The following is an 18,330-nucleotide window of genomic DNA, read 5'->3' on the forward strand; positions in this document are numbered from 1 at the left end:
AAATTGAATAGAACAATGATGTCTTGTATATTTAGTATACATACCATATCTAACCCATTAAGTTTAAATTGGAGGGGGACTTAACAGGACTATTTTTGACGAGATCAAAATCATACATTTTTTAACTTAGGCTAGCAGAAAATCATGGTTGTGAAATTGTAATTACTAGTGATAAATTAGTATTCTTCTGTTGCCCAAAAATCTTCTTGATAGTGCATAATAATGAGTACCAAGAACCAGAATGATGTGTTAGGAGCCTATAAATAAGGGAAGGGTGATTTAACGATCAAGGGCGTTAATGGGTCAGATATGGTACAAACGATGTAGAAAGTCAGTGTATCTAAAATTACAACTAAATTGTATCATAACAAACGTTTGTCAGATCAGTATTACAAAAGGTGATGAAGAAGATGTCAGTGAAGGCAGAGGTCATATACTGGTGCTAGAGTGTATAATGAAGGCCAGGATATTTCATCTACAAACCTGATGATCAACATCAAAATCAGTCATCTACATTACAAAACAAATGCAAACATTTAACTAGCAAACCAAAAGAGAACTGAAATGTAAGAAAATGTTGTCTTTCCTAAGTTTAACAACAAAATAAGCTCAATTTTCCCAAATATTCTAAAGGACCAAAATGAGTTCACAAGTGAAAATCAGCCATGTTAAGTTTCATTATTACATGTAAGGTCTCTCTCATAATACATTCATCTTTTAACATATATACATCATCTAAAGAGCTAATGGAAAAAAAAACAATAGAATAATTATGGCTTTATAAAAATCAATAAGATTTACAAAACTGAACAGGTCAAGAAAATCATTATAGTCTAAGTACATCTGTATATCAAAATGTCTTTTGTCCAATCAGTCATACAGCTATATATAGCAATATAGCATAACGATTAAATAAGCAAAACAACTTTTATAGAATAAGGGCGAAACAAGACATGGGTATACAACAGAAATGTATTCATTATTGATATAACAGCTCTATATAGATGAAACACCACATATAATCAACAACACCAAACACAACTACGAAAATAAGTAAACAAAAAGGAAATATTTACTAAAAAATGTTTTAAGTGAATTTCTTTTTTGGTAGGATTCTCCAACACCATGCATTATAATAGGATAACACATCAACAAAAACACTGATAGAACAAGTTTCTGTAAACACTCACATGGGTGCTCTCATGGTGGAGGAGAGGCGTTGGCTCAAACACATACACTTTGTTTTGGTAGGAGGCTGCAATCTACAACAAAGTTTAATGACATGTAATGTATTTTTTGAGACAATTAATCTCCATACACATGGGTTATGTTATCTTCACACTTAAAAACAAAAGAAAATACATCAACAAAAGATGACAATGAGTATAGATAAATGACAACACCTTAAGAGTATGCAGAGTGCATAACTAAGTTAATCTCCCTTAACAAAGCAGATTGTCTCCCTTATTAAAAAAGTGTATTGCTTAGACTATCACCTTTACAAAAGTAGTGTATAGCAGACATTATCTCTCATACAAAATAAATTATATAACTGAGATTATCACCCTTACCAAAGTAGAGTTGATACTTGAGGTTTTCTCCCTTACCAAAGTAGAGTGTATACTTGAGATTATCTCCCTTACCAAAGTATAGTGCTTACTTGAGATTATCTCCCTTACCAAAGTAGAGTGCATACTTGAGATTATCTCCCTTACCAAAGTATAGTGCATACTTGAGATTATCTCCCTTACCAAAGTATAGTGCATACTTGAGAGATTTTTTACCTTCCAAAAGTAGAGTATATAACTGAGATATTATCTCCCTATCCAAATTATATTTCATAACTGTGATTTTCTCCCTTACCAAAATACAGTGTTTACATAGAGCTGCTCATTAAGTGGTATCAATCAGTCTGGATAATTAACAAATACAGAATTAAAAAAGATTCAGAGCTTCTCATAAACCAATAACATTATTTCAATATGTACAATATTTGTAATGCAAGAAACAAACAACTTGAACTATTTTACAGGTAATGTATGAAACTTACATTGATAGATTATTGTGCAGTCAATTATCAATTATAAAACTAGAACCCATTCTCATCATTGATAATCTCCCCTCTCAAAATACTTTACCTTGCCTGTGTCTGTAGAACAATCGATACAGTTGACCTTAACATTTCCATGAGTGACACCTGGGATGATCTGAACTCTTTGGAAATCACTGGCTAAAATCACAATGTCACATCCTGCAGCATATGCCTACAAATACAAAGGGATCATGTATTTTACTCCTGGAAATACAAAGGGTCATACCTTTTACAGTGGAAAACAAAGGCAGCATACCTTTTACAGTGGAAAACAAAGGCAGCATACCTTTTACAGTGGAAAACAAAGGCAGCATACCTTTTACAGTGGAAAACAAAGGCAGCATACCTTTTACAGTGGAAAACAAAGGCAGCATACCTTTTACAGTGGAAAACAAAGGCAGCATACCTTTTACAGTGGAAAACAAAGGCAGCATACCTTTTACAGTGGAAAACAAAGGCAGCATACCTTTTACAGTGGAAAACAAAGGCAGCATACCTTTTACAGTGGAAAACAAAGGCAGCACACCTTTTACAGTGGAAATACAAACATGTTTTCTATCTTTTCAGATCTGTTATTGTAGAGCATACTTACAATCAAAGCAGCAACAGCTTTTTTCCTATCATTACATCTTGTGATAATAACAAATATAACTGCACATAAAATAGTAACTGAAAGAATGTATTTATGTAAACAAAATTCACATACTATGACCTCTTAGGCAACCACACAATTAAATGTGTTAGACAGTGATAAAACAGTCAATCATGTTTATTGTGATGCAAAAGGAAGCTTGATTTAGGTAGAAGACATATTCAACCCAAACAGGTTCTCACAATATATAAGATGTTAACCTAGATAACAGACACAGGGTTTTAAAAGATGAAGGTTATAATGAAAATGATTGAAAATCATATGGTCTCCCTATTGATCTCATTTCATGTACAATAGGAAGTTAAACATGTTTGATTAAGTCTAGTGATTATGTTATTTTTAACCTTGTTTTCATTTGGGAATACACCAGCCCAACACCCTGAGCTACCAAATCTTCAGATCGAGCTAGTGGACAGGTCAACTAGCAAGGGGCTAGTGACTTTCTGTACACATTTGTTTTCCCAAAAACATCCTGAAGAATTTATGATCATTTCTAATATCTGAAAAGCATATAGAATAGAATTGCTTTCCTTAATCATGAACAAGAGTAATTTCACCAGAGATTTTACTGATACCCTTACTACAATGTCCTGTCTGCTTGTAGGAGTTATATATACCAAACAAAAAACTTAGGAGGCAATACTAACCATCAAAATAGCAGTCATCTGTCATTTAATCAACAATTTTTATTTGATATAAGAATCTTGGTGAAGAGCTGAAGTTCATCAATCCAAAAGTCAGCAAGAGACTTGCTAAAGCAGAGGCAGCCATGGTTGTTTACGGGCATTTTAACCGCTGGAGCCAGATTTCAAACATAATATCCTATAATCTTTCTTTGATTTTCAGTGGAAGAGTAATTTTTTTTCTTATTTCTGAAGATAAAGACACAATTTGCCTTTCTTTCCTTCAGAGGTTAGCCAATTAATCTATTAACTGATTAAAATATCAACATGTTATATGACTGCAATATTTCATGTAATTGTGGAAATATTTGGGACTAGCAGAATATCATTTTTGGGTTAGTGGATTTTAGCAGACAACTAGCCTTGCAATGAATTCCTAGCCCGACATTTCTTAATTTGATTGATCAAGATTTACAATGAGTGTTGTCAATGAATCTGAAGTCACTAATTCTCCTTGAACACCTTGTCTTAATCTCCTTGTATTTTTTAAGGATTTCTGTAACAATCTTTCTTTTGTTCAAAATTAGTTCATAATTTTAATCAAATCTGAGTCAGAATGCAGTGGTAATACTGCTGTCTATACTTTACAAGGCCACTAGGGTTTAATTCTCTGAGCAAACATGAAAAGGTATGGTCACTTGCCTGACCACATGGACAACTGCAGATATTTTACTGAAGAATCATTTAGCAATTAGTGTTTGTGATAGTTAATTATGAAATGTAATTTCTACCAAGTCTTGAGATTTATTAAACATATATATCTGAAAAGACCTCATGTGTTTGGATTTTATAAACCAATAAATGGATGCAGGTGTACATATGCTGTCCCAATTCTTCATAGAATTCTACATGCCATGCTGAAAATATTGTTTGGCCCTGGTTTGAGATTAACCATCACATCCATCTCTTTGTTAATGATACATACACATGAAGTGAAGCCTTAAATTTTGGTAAGTTCAAATAATAACCAGAGTAGGGTATTATAAAGCCATTTTATTATTCAAAGACAACTTGTATAAGCCAAAATGTCAGTCAATCTAGCCATTTTACTTCAAGCATCTCATTTTATTTTCTGATTCACTTTTGGAAACAAATGCATTTTCTTATGATCAAAGATGTCTATTGGAATTGGATTTTTTTTTCTTTGGGGGCGTGGGGGATGGGCGGGGGCTTTACTTTAGAATTAATCCTAAAAAAAATCAAATAAATCCTCATTCATAGAAATTTTCCGTCACTATTTTCTCCAAATATAGCTGATACAACACGACATCCCAGTGTGAAACTAATTGTGTTCCCAAATAACTGTCACTGTGATCTGTCTTTCGAACCTTGTAAATAGATCTGCAAAATGTCTACTCTCGCCCTGTCTATAATGGTACAGATTTCTTACACTGATCTAAATATCAACAGTAATAGTCAAATTAAATGCAACAAAATTAATCCTAGTATTTCACTGATGTGTTTTACCTCATATATAAAACATTCCTTTTATAGATTTAATGAAGTCCATTTTACATGTAATACATTAAAAATTATCAACTAATCCCATAAGTTTGCTGTTAGCAGTGTAATATAACTCAATACAACAATTGTAATCATGACAATGCTGGAATGTGAATGACTGAAGGTTCCCATTGTTTCCATTAAGAGATCATAATAACGTCATGGTTTCATTTGCAATGTGACATTGTAAATGTAGGCATTACAGACTGAAATACCAGGTAATCACCATTTCAGATTTTGCATCAGTCTTATTTGATTTTTTATTAAATATGATGTTCATGAAATTTATCTCATATCAAAGAAAATGAATGTATGGTCCTTGATACAGAATCTCATTTCAGGAGTTTGATACATTTTTCAAATGTCACCATATCAGCACTTTACAATGATTATCATAATGGTTTTTAAAATAAGAAATACTAAGGTTAACAACAACACTTATAATTTCAAATCTTTGTTTTTCTGGGGGGAGGTGGTTTAACATGATAAAGAAATGAATTGCCAAACAAGACATCCAGGTGACAGTATGGTACGACCATATGATATGTCTCCAGAAATTAACATTATGTATGTAACATAAAGTACCTACAGTTGCTAGTAAAAGAGATGGCAAGCTATTTGAGAGATTAGTGCGAGAGACTGGCTATAATCAATAACATGTAAAATTCGTTCTTCTCGAACTGCAATCTCAGCATATTGTCAGCCAGAAAAAGTCATAACAATGGTCTGTAGCATAGAACACACTGGCATGACTGGACCAAGAAACATATTTTCAGGTGAAATTGTGGATCTTTACAGAGATGTGGAAATAACTGTCAGATAGGACAGAAAAAAAGAAAAAAACTATAGACCATTATTCTAGTGATCAGCACCTAGAGCCTCGTCTGTTTAGTACATTCTCAGGCACAGTGCAGCTAGCTTAGTCAAATCAATGGCTCCCTTGTCTTTCAGGAAATCTGATCATCTGAAGCCACATAAGCAATATAATACATTTTTTCTCATAGAAAATATTGTCTAGACTGAATTCTGATACATCATAGGAATGGCCAAAGGAATAATATTGATCCTTAGGCCTTGGTTTGTAATGGTGTCACATAAAGCAATGTTTTATTCAGGAAACGCAGAAAATACAACTAACCTTACCCAGCTATTTCACATTAAAATTTGATGGTTAAGTGTCCAAATCAAGTTTAGACAAAGGTCCACTCATATCAATGTGAAATTAGTTTTCAAAATGTAAATCAGTTTAACTGTCATTTTTTTCTGCTCCTTTTATAAAAACATTTACAAATATACAAATTAAAGAAGATTTGGCAAATTATATTCCCCCATTAATACACCACTTCACCAAGGTGGAACCATATCCCAAGTATGAAGATTCAGTGACTTACACACCCCTGATAAACTCTGATGTTGGTCAGGAATCAAAATGTAGGCCTAAGTGAACTATTATTTTTACCTGACACACCACCCTACATCTGTAGGTGTAGGGCCCAGTCTGCCCTACCAAACTGAATCCATATCCCAAGTATGAAGTTCCAGTGACAAGGTATGTCCTTTGATGTAGATCAAAGGTCAAAATATAGGTCAGACTGACCTACATTTGATGGGTGACACATTGTCTCACTAAGGTGAACCCATACCCCAAGTATAAATTACAGGTAGTGTAGGAAGTAGAATCTAGACAAGATGGGAACTATAGTTTTGTGTTAAGTTGATCCATCCTTCTGTCCACAAAATGGCTTTTAATCTCAAGGCTATGAAGTCTCAAGACAAACAAACATATAATTACACAAACTTGCATGTATGTGAATAACAAAATCTTATTATCAAACTTATATGAATTAATTGCACAAACTTGTATGCTATGAAACTTGTATAAGCTTTTCAATCTCTCTGCAATATTTGCATGCATCTGCCACCAGAGCATATTGTCAAACATGTATAGCTCTGCCAGCACTAGAATTATTTGGAGATGTGAAGTATGTATACATACATGATGCCGTGATTTTACACTGTTCTTACAGTATACCACTTAAGGTTCAATCTATTGTATAAATTTCCAGCTAGAAAATAAATGGTTTAGGCAAAACAAAAGAGAATCTCAAGAATCGTCTGTCTGCTTTTTTCTCCTCAGAGCATCAATAAAAATATCTGTGTTTCAGCCTCATAGTTTGATTGCAACTGGAAGGCACACACAGTGATGTGTGGGATGTGCGTGGGTGGCATTAACACAGATATTCCATCAATATTCTTGCTCTGTCACAGTCAACAACAGACCATTAATTTAAAATCTGATCAGCAACAAAGACAAATCGTTGCATAAACCAAATCTTACAATCATTTCAACAGAAACATTCCACATTTCAAATCTGATGAAAAGTGCTAGGACTGTAAATAGAGAATGTATCAACCATTTCAACAATGTCAGACTATCGTACTGTTATAAGTAAATAGAGAATGTATCAACCATTTCAACAATGTCAGACTATCGTACTGTTATAAGGAGCAAATAATGTATTTCTATCTACTTATAAAAAATGAATTTAATGAAGCACTGTTGGTTAAGATTTGAGATCTATATACCAACTGGATCAAAGGGCTAAAGGCCCTGATAAACATCAGAGTTGGTAAATTGTTAATTTGGATCAAGGAATTTCAGTGCTAAAGATTTCAGTTAACTTAATGATTCTATTTATTTACAGTCAACAATCAAATAGTATCTTATTTAAATCAATTAAAAACACTGAAATAAAACTCTATGCAATACAAGAATGTCAGTGATACTGATGAATGCTCCTCGAGAACAACTTTATTTGAAATAAAATTGTCATAAAGGGAATTAACTCTGCAGTTAAGGAGTTTCTGGTCCTCACTTTGGTACATGAGTACATGTTGTCTTACTATGACCAATGTATACACCCAAGTTTCATTATGCTAGTTAAAATGTGAGCAAAGCCATGCTCAAAACATGATATTTTAGCAATGGACAATACAGTGATTACAGGGTTATGGACCCTGAATTTGGGATATCTTCTTTATATGACCATAGTATGACCAATGTATACACCAAGCTTCATTATATTAATCAAGTATGATCAATATCATATATATACCAAGTTCCATTAGCCTTGTTTAAACACAAGCTAATTTATGCTCCAGACAAAAAATCCAAAAAAGGGTAATAACTCTGTAATCAAGGAATTGTTGGCCCTAGATTTAAGTTAAGTTTACTTCCGGGCCAGGATTTAGAAAATCCTCTTCGCCCAACTCAAAACATATATGAATACACAGTACATAATACTGCATGGTACACTGCAGATTATTTAAATATGACCAGTGATCACATCAAGTTCCCTGACCCTTGCTGTGGACAAATAATTACAATTACCTAGGTACAACATGTAAGATGGTTAACCTCTACAACATATAAGGAACATGCTCCTCGACACTGAAAATTGTGTTCTTTATATAACAACCAATGCATGCACTGAGCATTTATTTTTTGCATCCATAAACTAAAATTTCATAATAATATGAAATATCAAAACATTTAATTTTGGTACAATAAAATCTAAATTTGACAAACATATATGATTCAGAGAGATTCGTGAGGTATTTAACATGCTAGTAATCATAATTGGCCTGTGCCATATAACATGATGATATACATGTGATATTTTGTGCACATGCTTTTTAATAAAAAAAAGTGAACAAATATAATTTTGTGACTCTTGACTCTTAAACTGTTACCAAAATCCAATCAGGTGTAAAACTGTTGAAGTTGAGAGTACAGGTTTCCTTACTAGCCTCAGCTGGTGGGAATTTCCCTTTATCAAGCAGTACAGTGTCTAGCTAGATATTCTAAAGTCTCTTGTTCAAACCCTGATGGGGGTAGGATATTTTTCATTACTCTTTCCTAATGCTATTACAAATTTGGTGCCATTAACCACTTCAAGGGTAGAAGCTAAAGGAGATGAAATGCTTTCTTGGAGATATTCAACCTGGGTTGTTAATGCTTGAACAACCATCTTCGGAGTCACAGACTTTGAGAAGGAATGAGTTGTATAAACGTTGAAAGTACCCGTTTTCTTTCTAGTCTTGGCTAGTGAGAATTTCTTTTCATTCATGTAGTGTGTTTTCCTATAGGCAAAAGAGTCACTAGTTCATACCTAAGCTAGGGTAGAGTGTTTTGTATTACTGTAAACAACCTTATGTTGTAATACTATGCTATTGTGTGACTATATGTACTGAATCTGTGGAGGGGTTCATGAGATATCAAGCTTTGTGTTATGGATGCACAGATAATCATGGAGACTTATGCTTGGATACACAGACTAAGTGATTACTAAATAATACATCCCACTCCTTACTTACTAAGTGAGGGGTATAAAAAGACAATATTGTCTCTGTAATACATCATTGTATTGATTCAAGTTGAGGCCTGGAATAAGGTTAACCTATATAGCTATTTATCACAATTCAGGAAAAATAAACCCTACCTGTTTTGTATCAGCGCACATATCATGTGTTTCAATCAACTTAAAATTACTCTGTAGGACTTACTGCAGGAAGCAGGAAGCATACCATCATTACAACATATCCTCAAGTAACCAATATTTTCTTGATAATGAAGATAACAATATGCTTGTCATCTCCAGGGATCTAGCAGGGCCACTACTAAAGTCTAACACTGTATTAGTTTTACGGTGACTTCACCCTGGGAGTAATGAAATGTTCCAACATCTGCAATAATTACAGTAACACTGTCAGTTGGATACTGTCAGTAGACCAGTCTAATTAATCTGATGGCTGTGTCAGTACACATACCAGTTCAGGTAGAAACCATTGAATACATGACATACAAATGAAATGTTATCCCTCCCCTTAGAGAACACTTAACACGAGGAGTCCTTTAAAAACCTCTTTCAGCTGAAAACATGCACATGGGCCTATGCATTAAACAAGCTGAAATTAAAGTATCATATACCAATATTGGATCATAATTTTCGAGTACAGAGTAGCCCTATCTACAAATCAAACAATCTATCAAATCTAGAACTAGAAATAAACAAATATTACTTAAAACAATAAAAGCTTGAAACCAGATTCACATTGATATTTCCCCCCCCCCCCCCTCCTCCAATGTTGTGGGGTATGTCAGTGATATCCAGCGATTTTTTTCATGTTTGACATTTGAACTCTTACCTTGATCAATGACAAAGGAATTCTACATCACATGAAAAAAGCTTACATTACTTTACTTTGAGCTTGTTAGCTTTTTTTATTTCAAAAGTGATCAGGCATTACCTTTGACACTTCAACCTTGACTGACAGCAACAAAATCAAATCAGGCTTACATTGTAGATCCTGTATATCTATAGGTAAATATGGACTAAAGCCATTGAAAGTTTAATAAATATGAGATATTATAAGAAGGCCGCATGGACAAAAGTTATTGTAAATTTTAAACTTTGATAAATTCACGACAAAAAGAATAAATAATATTATCAATAGAATACATTCCTGTAGTTACAGGATGAAGATAGAATGATAAATTCAATATTTATAGCATGTGTACTGAATGGGATGAAAAGATGAAATGATGGATTCAATATTTAGAACGGCATAATTAAATAGGCAGACAGTTAATTAAGATGATCAAGTAGGACAATCTAAAAAAAAAACCAAAATAAAAATAATCGTCATCATCAATCATCCCACTGAAAGCATCACACTTATACAGGTGCCTGTGTGCAGTCATTACACCTGTGTATACTGTCTTATATCTCATCAATATGTTCTCCTACTTCACTCTCTTTAATTTTTTCATCATCATAATGTACATAGACAACAATACTATGTTCAATGTTATAAGTAGCTTTTGTTACTTAAGTTTTGTTATCATTCAGTTAACATTGTTAGCGATGACCTAGCTATATAGCTCACTGCTGATTTTGTTTGTTTGCCGGGTAAATCTCCAAATAGACAGCAAAGGTCAAATCTCAAAGTTTGACATTTGCAGATGGCAGAAAAAACAAACAAATGTACATTGAACATGTATGTATTTACACACCAAGTTAGTAAATATTGATTGAAAAAAAAATGGTGCAATGCTGTAATGTTGGCCATTGATTAGGGAGGTCGAGAGATACAGAGCATCCTGAAAATTTTCACAAAATGTCCCAAAGGAAAATTAGTAAATAACTCCAAGTTCCTTAATCAAATATTCTATAATGGGAATAACAAAGGTGTATATGTAGGCAAATTTGAGAACAAGAAATTATATCAAGCCTCAAGCTATACATTACTACTAGTCATGGCTACCTGTCACAAATTAGATGTGTGTTAGTTATTTGATTTACAGAGACTTACCTGTATTTAGGACAAACTTCTGTTGTATGACATCTAAACTAATTCTTACAATATCATTATTAGCTATCTGAGTTGATAATTAATTGCCTTTTAATTCAAAATACCTAAATTATCAAATATTTGAGACACTGTGTTTGTATAGAAGCATTACAGGTTATTATTTGTAGTCACTTGTTCTTTAAACTTGTAAAAACTATTGTATGTTCAATGCTATATTCAGACGAATAACGCCTATATATTCACTGCTACACATGTACAGCTAAATGATAAACATTTCAATTTTGTCTGCTATTAATAACACATGAACACTAACAGATATACTGATTTGTTATGCTTTATAATTACATTTATACTAGCTATATAAAAAGTGAATAGCTGTACAGTGATATTTAGTTATTGACTATGTCCTCATTTTTTTTTGTATGTGGAATTCCCTATTGACTGCAATCGGCGATTGTCGAATGTGAATGTGCTGTGACACATATATATATAAATTCAGTTTCTAACCACAAAAGGAAACCAATTACAAGTGGAATCTATTGAATGATGACATAAAATGACAAATACAAAATCGAAACGTACTGGAAGTAGTATATGAGGAAATGCCATGCGCTAACCTTAGGCATTGCTCATAGGAAGTGTCCACGGTTTTAATTTGACAGCCAACCGGTAGCTAATATGTCATCAGTCATAATGAGGATAGGGAATGATTGAAATCTTCATTTCACTACCAAGATTAAAAAAGACGTCAATTCTAAATCTAATTAATAAATACCATCAGGTAACTGCATAGTACAATCGATTGTACGCCCTTCGAAGACTCTCAATCAATCAATAAAAACATAAAATATCGATACCGAAACATATTGTCGTAGCTTACCGTGAAATGGATTCCTTCGACGCTTCCAACCGAATAACACTGATCTCCAGAATTGCAAGCACCCGTGAGTACTTGATGTCGGTTCATTGTTAAAACTGAAGTCGGCTTGTTTATTCCATTAGGCCGACAGAAAACATGGGAAATATCCAGCTACACAGAACCTCCTCCTCGGTCTCAGCCATCTTGGATCAATTTATTTGTAAGGGGAACAACTCTACACTTCCTGTTCTACTGAGAGCCATCGGGCATCACCATTTGGGTTAGTCTCGTAGTATAATGAAGTTTTGATCGATCACTTTTACAGTACAATCAAAATCGAGTTGAGGGAAGGTACACTAACCTCATCATTCAGTAATTTTCGTTATTTTCATATATCATAATTCGATACATTTCGCAATTTGCTTCATAGCTGTTTTACATGTGTTGAGGATGGTACACCTGCCACTAGGCCAGTTCGGATGACTTTGAACGTGGCGTGCAGAACCTCGGGTTACTTCGAAGGTCCGTTATCTAGAAGGTCTATTACTCAAAGGATCCAATATTCTGAAAATACGTCGATCAAAACGGACAAAAAACATCGTAAACAAGATGTTAACAAAATAATGTATAATTTTGAAAGTACCTGATCATAAATTTAGGGCAGTGATCAGGGTCTGTCAGTATACCCGTAGTATAGGTTTAGTCTAATACGACACTGGTCTCAAGAAACCGAAATTTAATTCGTTGGAGTCATAATTACCACTCTCGCATAGATAATTTAGATAAAATAGACGATACCGAAATGAATTTTTAAAAAAATGGTGTACAAGAAAGTTAAGATTACCACGGGCTTAAAATTCTAAGGCCGTGATATTACTATTTTTATTCGATTATAACATCTTAAGCTCATCTTGGAATTAATGGCATCAGTTCATTAAATAAAACTTGTTCTCGATTTTAACAGGGACATATATAACACATATTTACGTCTCTGATTTTAATATGATATTTGGTTTTTTTCTCACATTTCCCAAAATGAAAAAAAAACAGTCAATATTCAAATTGGCCTTACTGTTATATATCGTTGTTCACATGCCCGTTATTTCTGATGTATATTGAGAATTATTGTCTTTTGCAAAGGGGACCTCGAATGTTCCTAAATTTTTGTTTACTTTGTTCTCCATGAGTCATGGTACTACATGATAGGCCAGTTTAATTATCTGATATTGTCTGATTACGTTTTAGAATTTCTCATTTTCTCTAGATTGTACTTCAACAGTTGTAGATTGTCCCGTCTTCTCGTCTTCGTCTATTTCCATCCCGTTGATGCTGTTCTTGGACTTTATTGTTGTCTCGTTGTTTCCTCAGTAAATTTCCAAAGTTACTTTGTGTCATACTCAGATTCTCGTTTTCATACAGACATGACTGTTTGTCTAGTCAGATTTTTAAGACTTTCAACTTTGCAAACGCTTTGTTTTTTAGTAAACACAATTCGAATATACATGTATATACTGGTCACGATAGTTACGGAAGAAAGCTTACATACTATAAAGATGGATTATCGCATAACGAGAGGAAAATCGATAAAAAAAAATGTTTGTTGCATTAGCAAAGTCGTGATGACGTAAGAGAAATTGTAGGAATATTGGGTCTCCGGACTCTTGAAATTTCGGAATATATGGCGGTCACCAAAAATTTACCACACAATTAATTCAGTCCGTCGATGTAAGAGACCTTATCAGAATAACAACAATTACGTGTATGATAATGTCTGTAACCAATTGTACACGTGTATGATATTGACTGTAACAAATTGTACACGTGTATGTTATTCTCTGTAACCAATTGTACACGTGCATGATATTGACTGTAACAAATTGTACACGTGTATGTTATTCTCTGTAACCAATTGTACACGTGTATGATATTGACTGTAACCAATTGTACACGTGTATGATGATGTCTGTAACCAATTGTACACGTGTATGATGATGTCTGTAACCAATTGTACACGTGTATGATGATGTCTGTAACCAATTGTACACGTGTATGATGATGTCTGTAACCAATTGTACACGTGTATGATATTCTCTGTAACCAATTGCACACGTGTATATTGTCTGTAACCAATTGTACACGTGTATATTGTCTGTAACCAATTGTACACGTGTATGATATTGTCTGTAACCAATTGTACACGTGTATGATATTGTCTGTAACCAATTGTACACGTGTATGATATTGTCTGTAACCAATTGTACACGTGTATGTTATTCTCTGTAACCAATTGTACACGTGTATGATATTGACTGTAACCAATTGTACACGTGTATGATATTGTCTGTAACCAATTGTACACGTGTATGATATTGTCTGTAACCAATTGTACACGTGTATGATGATGTCTGTAACCAGCAATAGCGTGGATGATGTATGTAACCAGTTGTACATGAGTACTTGATGTCTGTCAGCAACTGAACACGTGTATGATGATGTCTGTAACCAATTGTACACGTGTATGATGATTGTACACGTGTATGTTGATGACCAATTGTACACGTGTATGTGATGACTGCCACGAATTGTACACGTGTATGTTGATGACTGCCACGAATTGTACACTGATGACCAATTGTACACGTGTATGTTGTGTTTGTACACGTGTATGATGATGTCTGTAACCAATTGAACACGTGTATGATGATGTCTGTAACCAATTGTACACGTGTATGATGATGTCTGTAACCAATTGACCACGTGTATGATATTGACTAACCAATTGTTCACGGGTATGATATTCTCTGTAACCAATTGTACACGTGTATGATATTCTCTGTAACCAATTGTACACGTGTATGATATTGTCTGTAACCAATTGTACACGTGTATGATATTCTCTGTAACCAATTGTACACGTGTATGATATTGACTGTAACCAATTGTACACGTGTATGATGATGTCTGTAACCAATTGTACACGTGTATAATGATGTCTGTAACCAATTGTACACGTGTATGATATTGACTAACCAATTGTACACGTGTATATTGTCTGTAACCAATTGTACACGTGTATGATATTCTCTGTAACCAATTGTACACGTGCATGATATTGACTGTAACCAATTGTACACGTGTATGATATTCTCTGTAACCAATTGTACACGTGTATGATATAGTCTGTAACCAATTGTACAAGTGTACGGTGTTGTCTGTAGCCAATTATGTATATCTATGTATCTCTAACCAGCAATAGCGTGGATGATGTATGTAACCAGTTGTACATGAGTACTTGATGTCTGTCAGCAACTGAACATGGGTATAGTTATGTCTGTAATCAGTTATGTAAAGTGATGACTGCCACGAATTGTACACGTGTATGTTGATGACTGCCACGAATTGTACACGTGTATGTTGATGACTGCCACGAATTGTACACGTGTATGTTGATGACTGCCACGAATTGTACACGTGTATGTTGATGACTGCCACGAATTGTACACGTGTATGTTGATGACTGCCACGAATTGTACACGTGTATGTTGATGCCTGTAACTAATATTGTCCAAGTGCCCGGTTCTAAAATTTCAATAACAATACAAACATTCAACACTGTTTTATTCGTCTTTACGACATCAAAGTATACACAATGCTCAGGATTTGTCTAAAATCGCACCACCTTAAACTACTGGAAACAAGCAAGGCGTTCCCCTCGTCACCTCTTCTTCTACAGTCGAATCCAAACTCTTACTGTGTATAGCTGCATTCTGTAAATAAAACAGATATTAAAGAAATGTAACTTACTGGTATAGTCAGTGTTAAATGCAAGTACAAGACATGGTTGTATAAAGCCATAGCAGTTACTAACCTCATTAGTCACCGATGTTAAGGTCAAAAGTTCTAATTTTGGTTCCGTCTTTTCGCCATAAACCTCTCCGTCATCAGAAGAGGTACTGTAGGTCTTATGGAGACAACGGCCGAAGTTAGACAGCGAAAGTTTCGCTCGACGTCCAAAAGCAAGAACTCTTTCCAAGCTTGGTTTGCCTGTCACAGTTTTCCCGGACTTAATATTTCGCTCCAGTGTGCTTATTGGACTTGAATTTTCATTCAAAATGGCGCGTTGATGAGAACTTGGACTTTTTCTTCCCATGAATGGTATATTCGGCCAATAGTCTCGATTAAAATCCAGACGTGGGAGTCGATGCCGTCTCCTTACTTTTTGCGTTGGTAAATGACTTTCTGTGAATTCTTCGTTTGACTCCGATGTTCGTAAATTGATATCTTCATTACATGATTTTGAAACATTCATATCGAATAATCTGTCATTCTCCAATCCGCAAAACAATTGAACATGGTACTTCCTATTTGAATTTATTTACTGGCCACGTGTTGTTCTGATGAGCGTACGCCATTTTGAAAATTACGTCACAATCTACCGTAAATCGTCACGTTCTTTTACCCGCTCCCATCAAATCTCATGTGAATTAAACCGCTTAATGTTATTTCAGGGTTTGCTGGAACGTGAGATCAAACGTGTTGTGAAAACACAATTATACATTAAAACCTAAATTGCAAAGGATGTCAACAGGGCTCTCTACTATAGTTCCAAAAATTGGGAAACTCGAAATCCTATAAAAAGATCAATATGGAATTGATCAGTTTCAAGTAATGGTACCATAAATTATATGTTATCGGGGAAAACAACCAAAAATCAAGAGCTCAATACAATGCAGACGTGCGTAAGTTTCGTCGGTGTCTGTGAAGAATACTTTCCGGTATACGAAAGAAAGGCCTTTTAGTTTCTGAAACTAGTGACGTTGACCTAAATTTACAGTGAACAAGTAACATGTACTTCGCACAGGTACTCCAATTGCAACCATTTTTTACAATGATTCAGACAAAGAAATCTACTCTTTTCTGTGGTCATCGTTATATCTAGCCAACCTTTATGGTTATGAGACAATTTGTGGCCACCAGCTTACACTCACACTTGTCCATCTTGTATGAGAAACGGATACAGATATGCTTTCTTCCGAAATTGCGCATAGTTACCTCACTTGTACGATCAGAGATAAACACGGTTTTGTTTTCTGGTCTCGGCACACACTAGAATGATCGCAGGTAATTGGAGATCAGAATATATGATCGCAGGTAATTCCACTTGGGGCTTTGCCAGGTATATATTATCATCCCCACTTGTCTGGGATAATTTCTACCATATCCTTAATTTATTTACTGGTATGTGTAAGGATTCGGTCAAAAATACCTTATAAAAACCCCAGATAAATGAATTGAAGTCCACTACACAGCGGTAGTTTACAAGTAGCCATCTTGAAGATATGTCCCCCACTAAACCACGTACGAGTGAAATTGCTCTTCCTGAATGGTAAGTTGGATGCTTGACCGGTTTTCAGTCTCCATGACCTCGTGTACAAGTAGGATTAGGGACCTAAATAGATTTGGTTTAGGTAGGGGTAATTTTAAAGTTCGTATAGTGCATTAAAAAAATGGTCAAAATCAGAGTTGGCCACCTGTCAGCCATGTCGTTTATTTTATCGGTCCCAAAATCAAACGGGCACAACTAGGGACTAGGAATATAGGACACTATATATGAAATTTGAGAAAATCTATCCAGTATTTTCCCCCAAGAACTACCGATAACAAACTTTATTTTGACAAAATCAAAGATGACCACCAGGCTGCCATTTTATTTTTCTTATCAGTCCAAAAATCAATGGGCACATCCAATCTCTTCCAGAGTGCATTGTGGTATCCCAGTAACACCTCTGTACACGTTTCATGCCATTTCAAGATTCTTGATTAATAGATAGTAAACATTCACCAAGTGCTGTTTACATTTTGTACTTTCGCTTTTCAACCACCGACTGTTCTCTTGATACATGTCAATATACATGTGACTAAGTAATGACGGTAATTCGGCTACAATATTGGCACATTTCCGTCACACAAGCATCAATGTCATTGTTTATGTTGATCGAAGGCATTTTTGCCAGATTTCAAACGTTAACACTGACTACGAGGACAAATACTGGTAGTCTGTGAGCCGTTTACAGAGGTGTATTGTGACCGTTAAGGAACGTCAACTCTTGTAGAGATTGGGGAAGAACTAAGGGCCAAGGAGAACCCACATATGAAATTTGAGAAA

The 18,330-nt window shown here is 34.6% G+C and overlaps 2 protein-coding genes across 2 annotated transcripts in view; both read right to left on the reverse strand.

The window, feature by feature from the left end:
* The window catches only part of LOC132552112 (dmX-like protein 2), a 94,613-nt gene extending 82,341 nt beyond the window's left edge, over window positions 1-12,272 (reverse strand). The window contains exons 1-3 of the mRNA XM_060216255.1: window positions 12,186-12,272; window positions 2,139-2,264; window positions 1,191-1,262 (exon numbers count right to left, since the gene is read on the reverse strand). Of these exons, the coding sequence (XP_060072238.1) occupies window positions 1,191-1,262; window positions 2,139-2,264; window positions 12,186-12,272 (285 nt within the window). The remainder of the gene's footprint in view (window positions 1-1,190; window positions 1,263-2,138; window positions 2,265-12,185) is intronic.
* Window positions 12,273-15,844: 3,572 nt separating this feature from the next.
* LOC132552113 (uncharacterized) lies at window positions 15,845-16,473 on the reverse strand. Its single transcript, XM_060216256.1, has 2 exons — window positions 16,033-16,473; window positions 15,845-15,931 (listed from the first exon to the last, which is right to left on the reverse strand). The coding sequence occupies exons 1-2, from the start codon at window positions 16,471-16,473 to the stop codon at window positions 15,845-15,847; spliced, it is 528 nt and encodes a 175-aa protein (XP_060072239.1).
* Between the last annotated feature and the right edge of the window lie 1,857 nt (window positions 16,474-18,330).

This window comes from Ylistrum balloti, unplaced genomic scaffold, assembly GCF_031769215.1.
Source record: "Ylistrum balloti isolate Yb309-2 unplaced genomic scaffold, AGI_CSIRO_Ybal_v1 Utg370236, whole genome shotgun sequence".
NCBI lineage: Eukaryota > Metazoa > Mollusca > Bivalvia > Pectinida > Pectinidae > Ylistrum > Ylistrum balloti.

Excerpts from the sequence above, each read along its gene's own strand:
- LOC132552113 (XM_060216256.1), bottom strand. The coding sequence starts at position 16,473 with ATGAATGTTTCAAAATCATGTAATGAAGATATCAATTTACGAACATCG. Across the intron at positions 15,932-16,032 it reads TAACATCGGTGACTAATGAG|AATGCAGCTATACACAGTAA; the intron begins GTTAGTAACTGC and ends TTTTATTTACAG.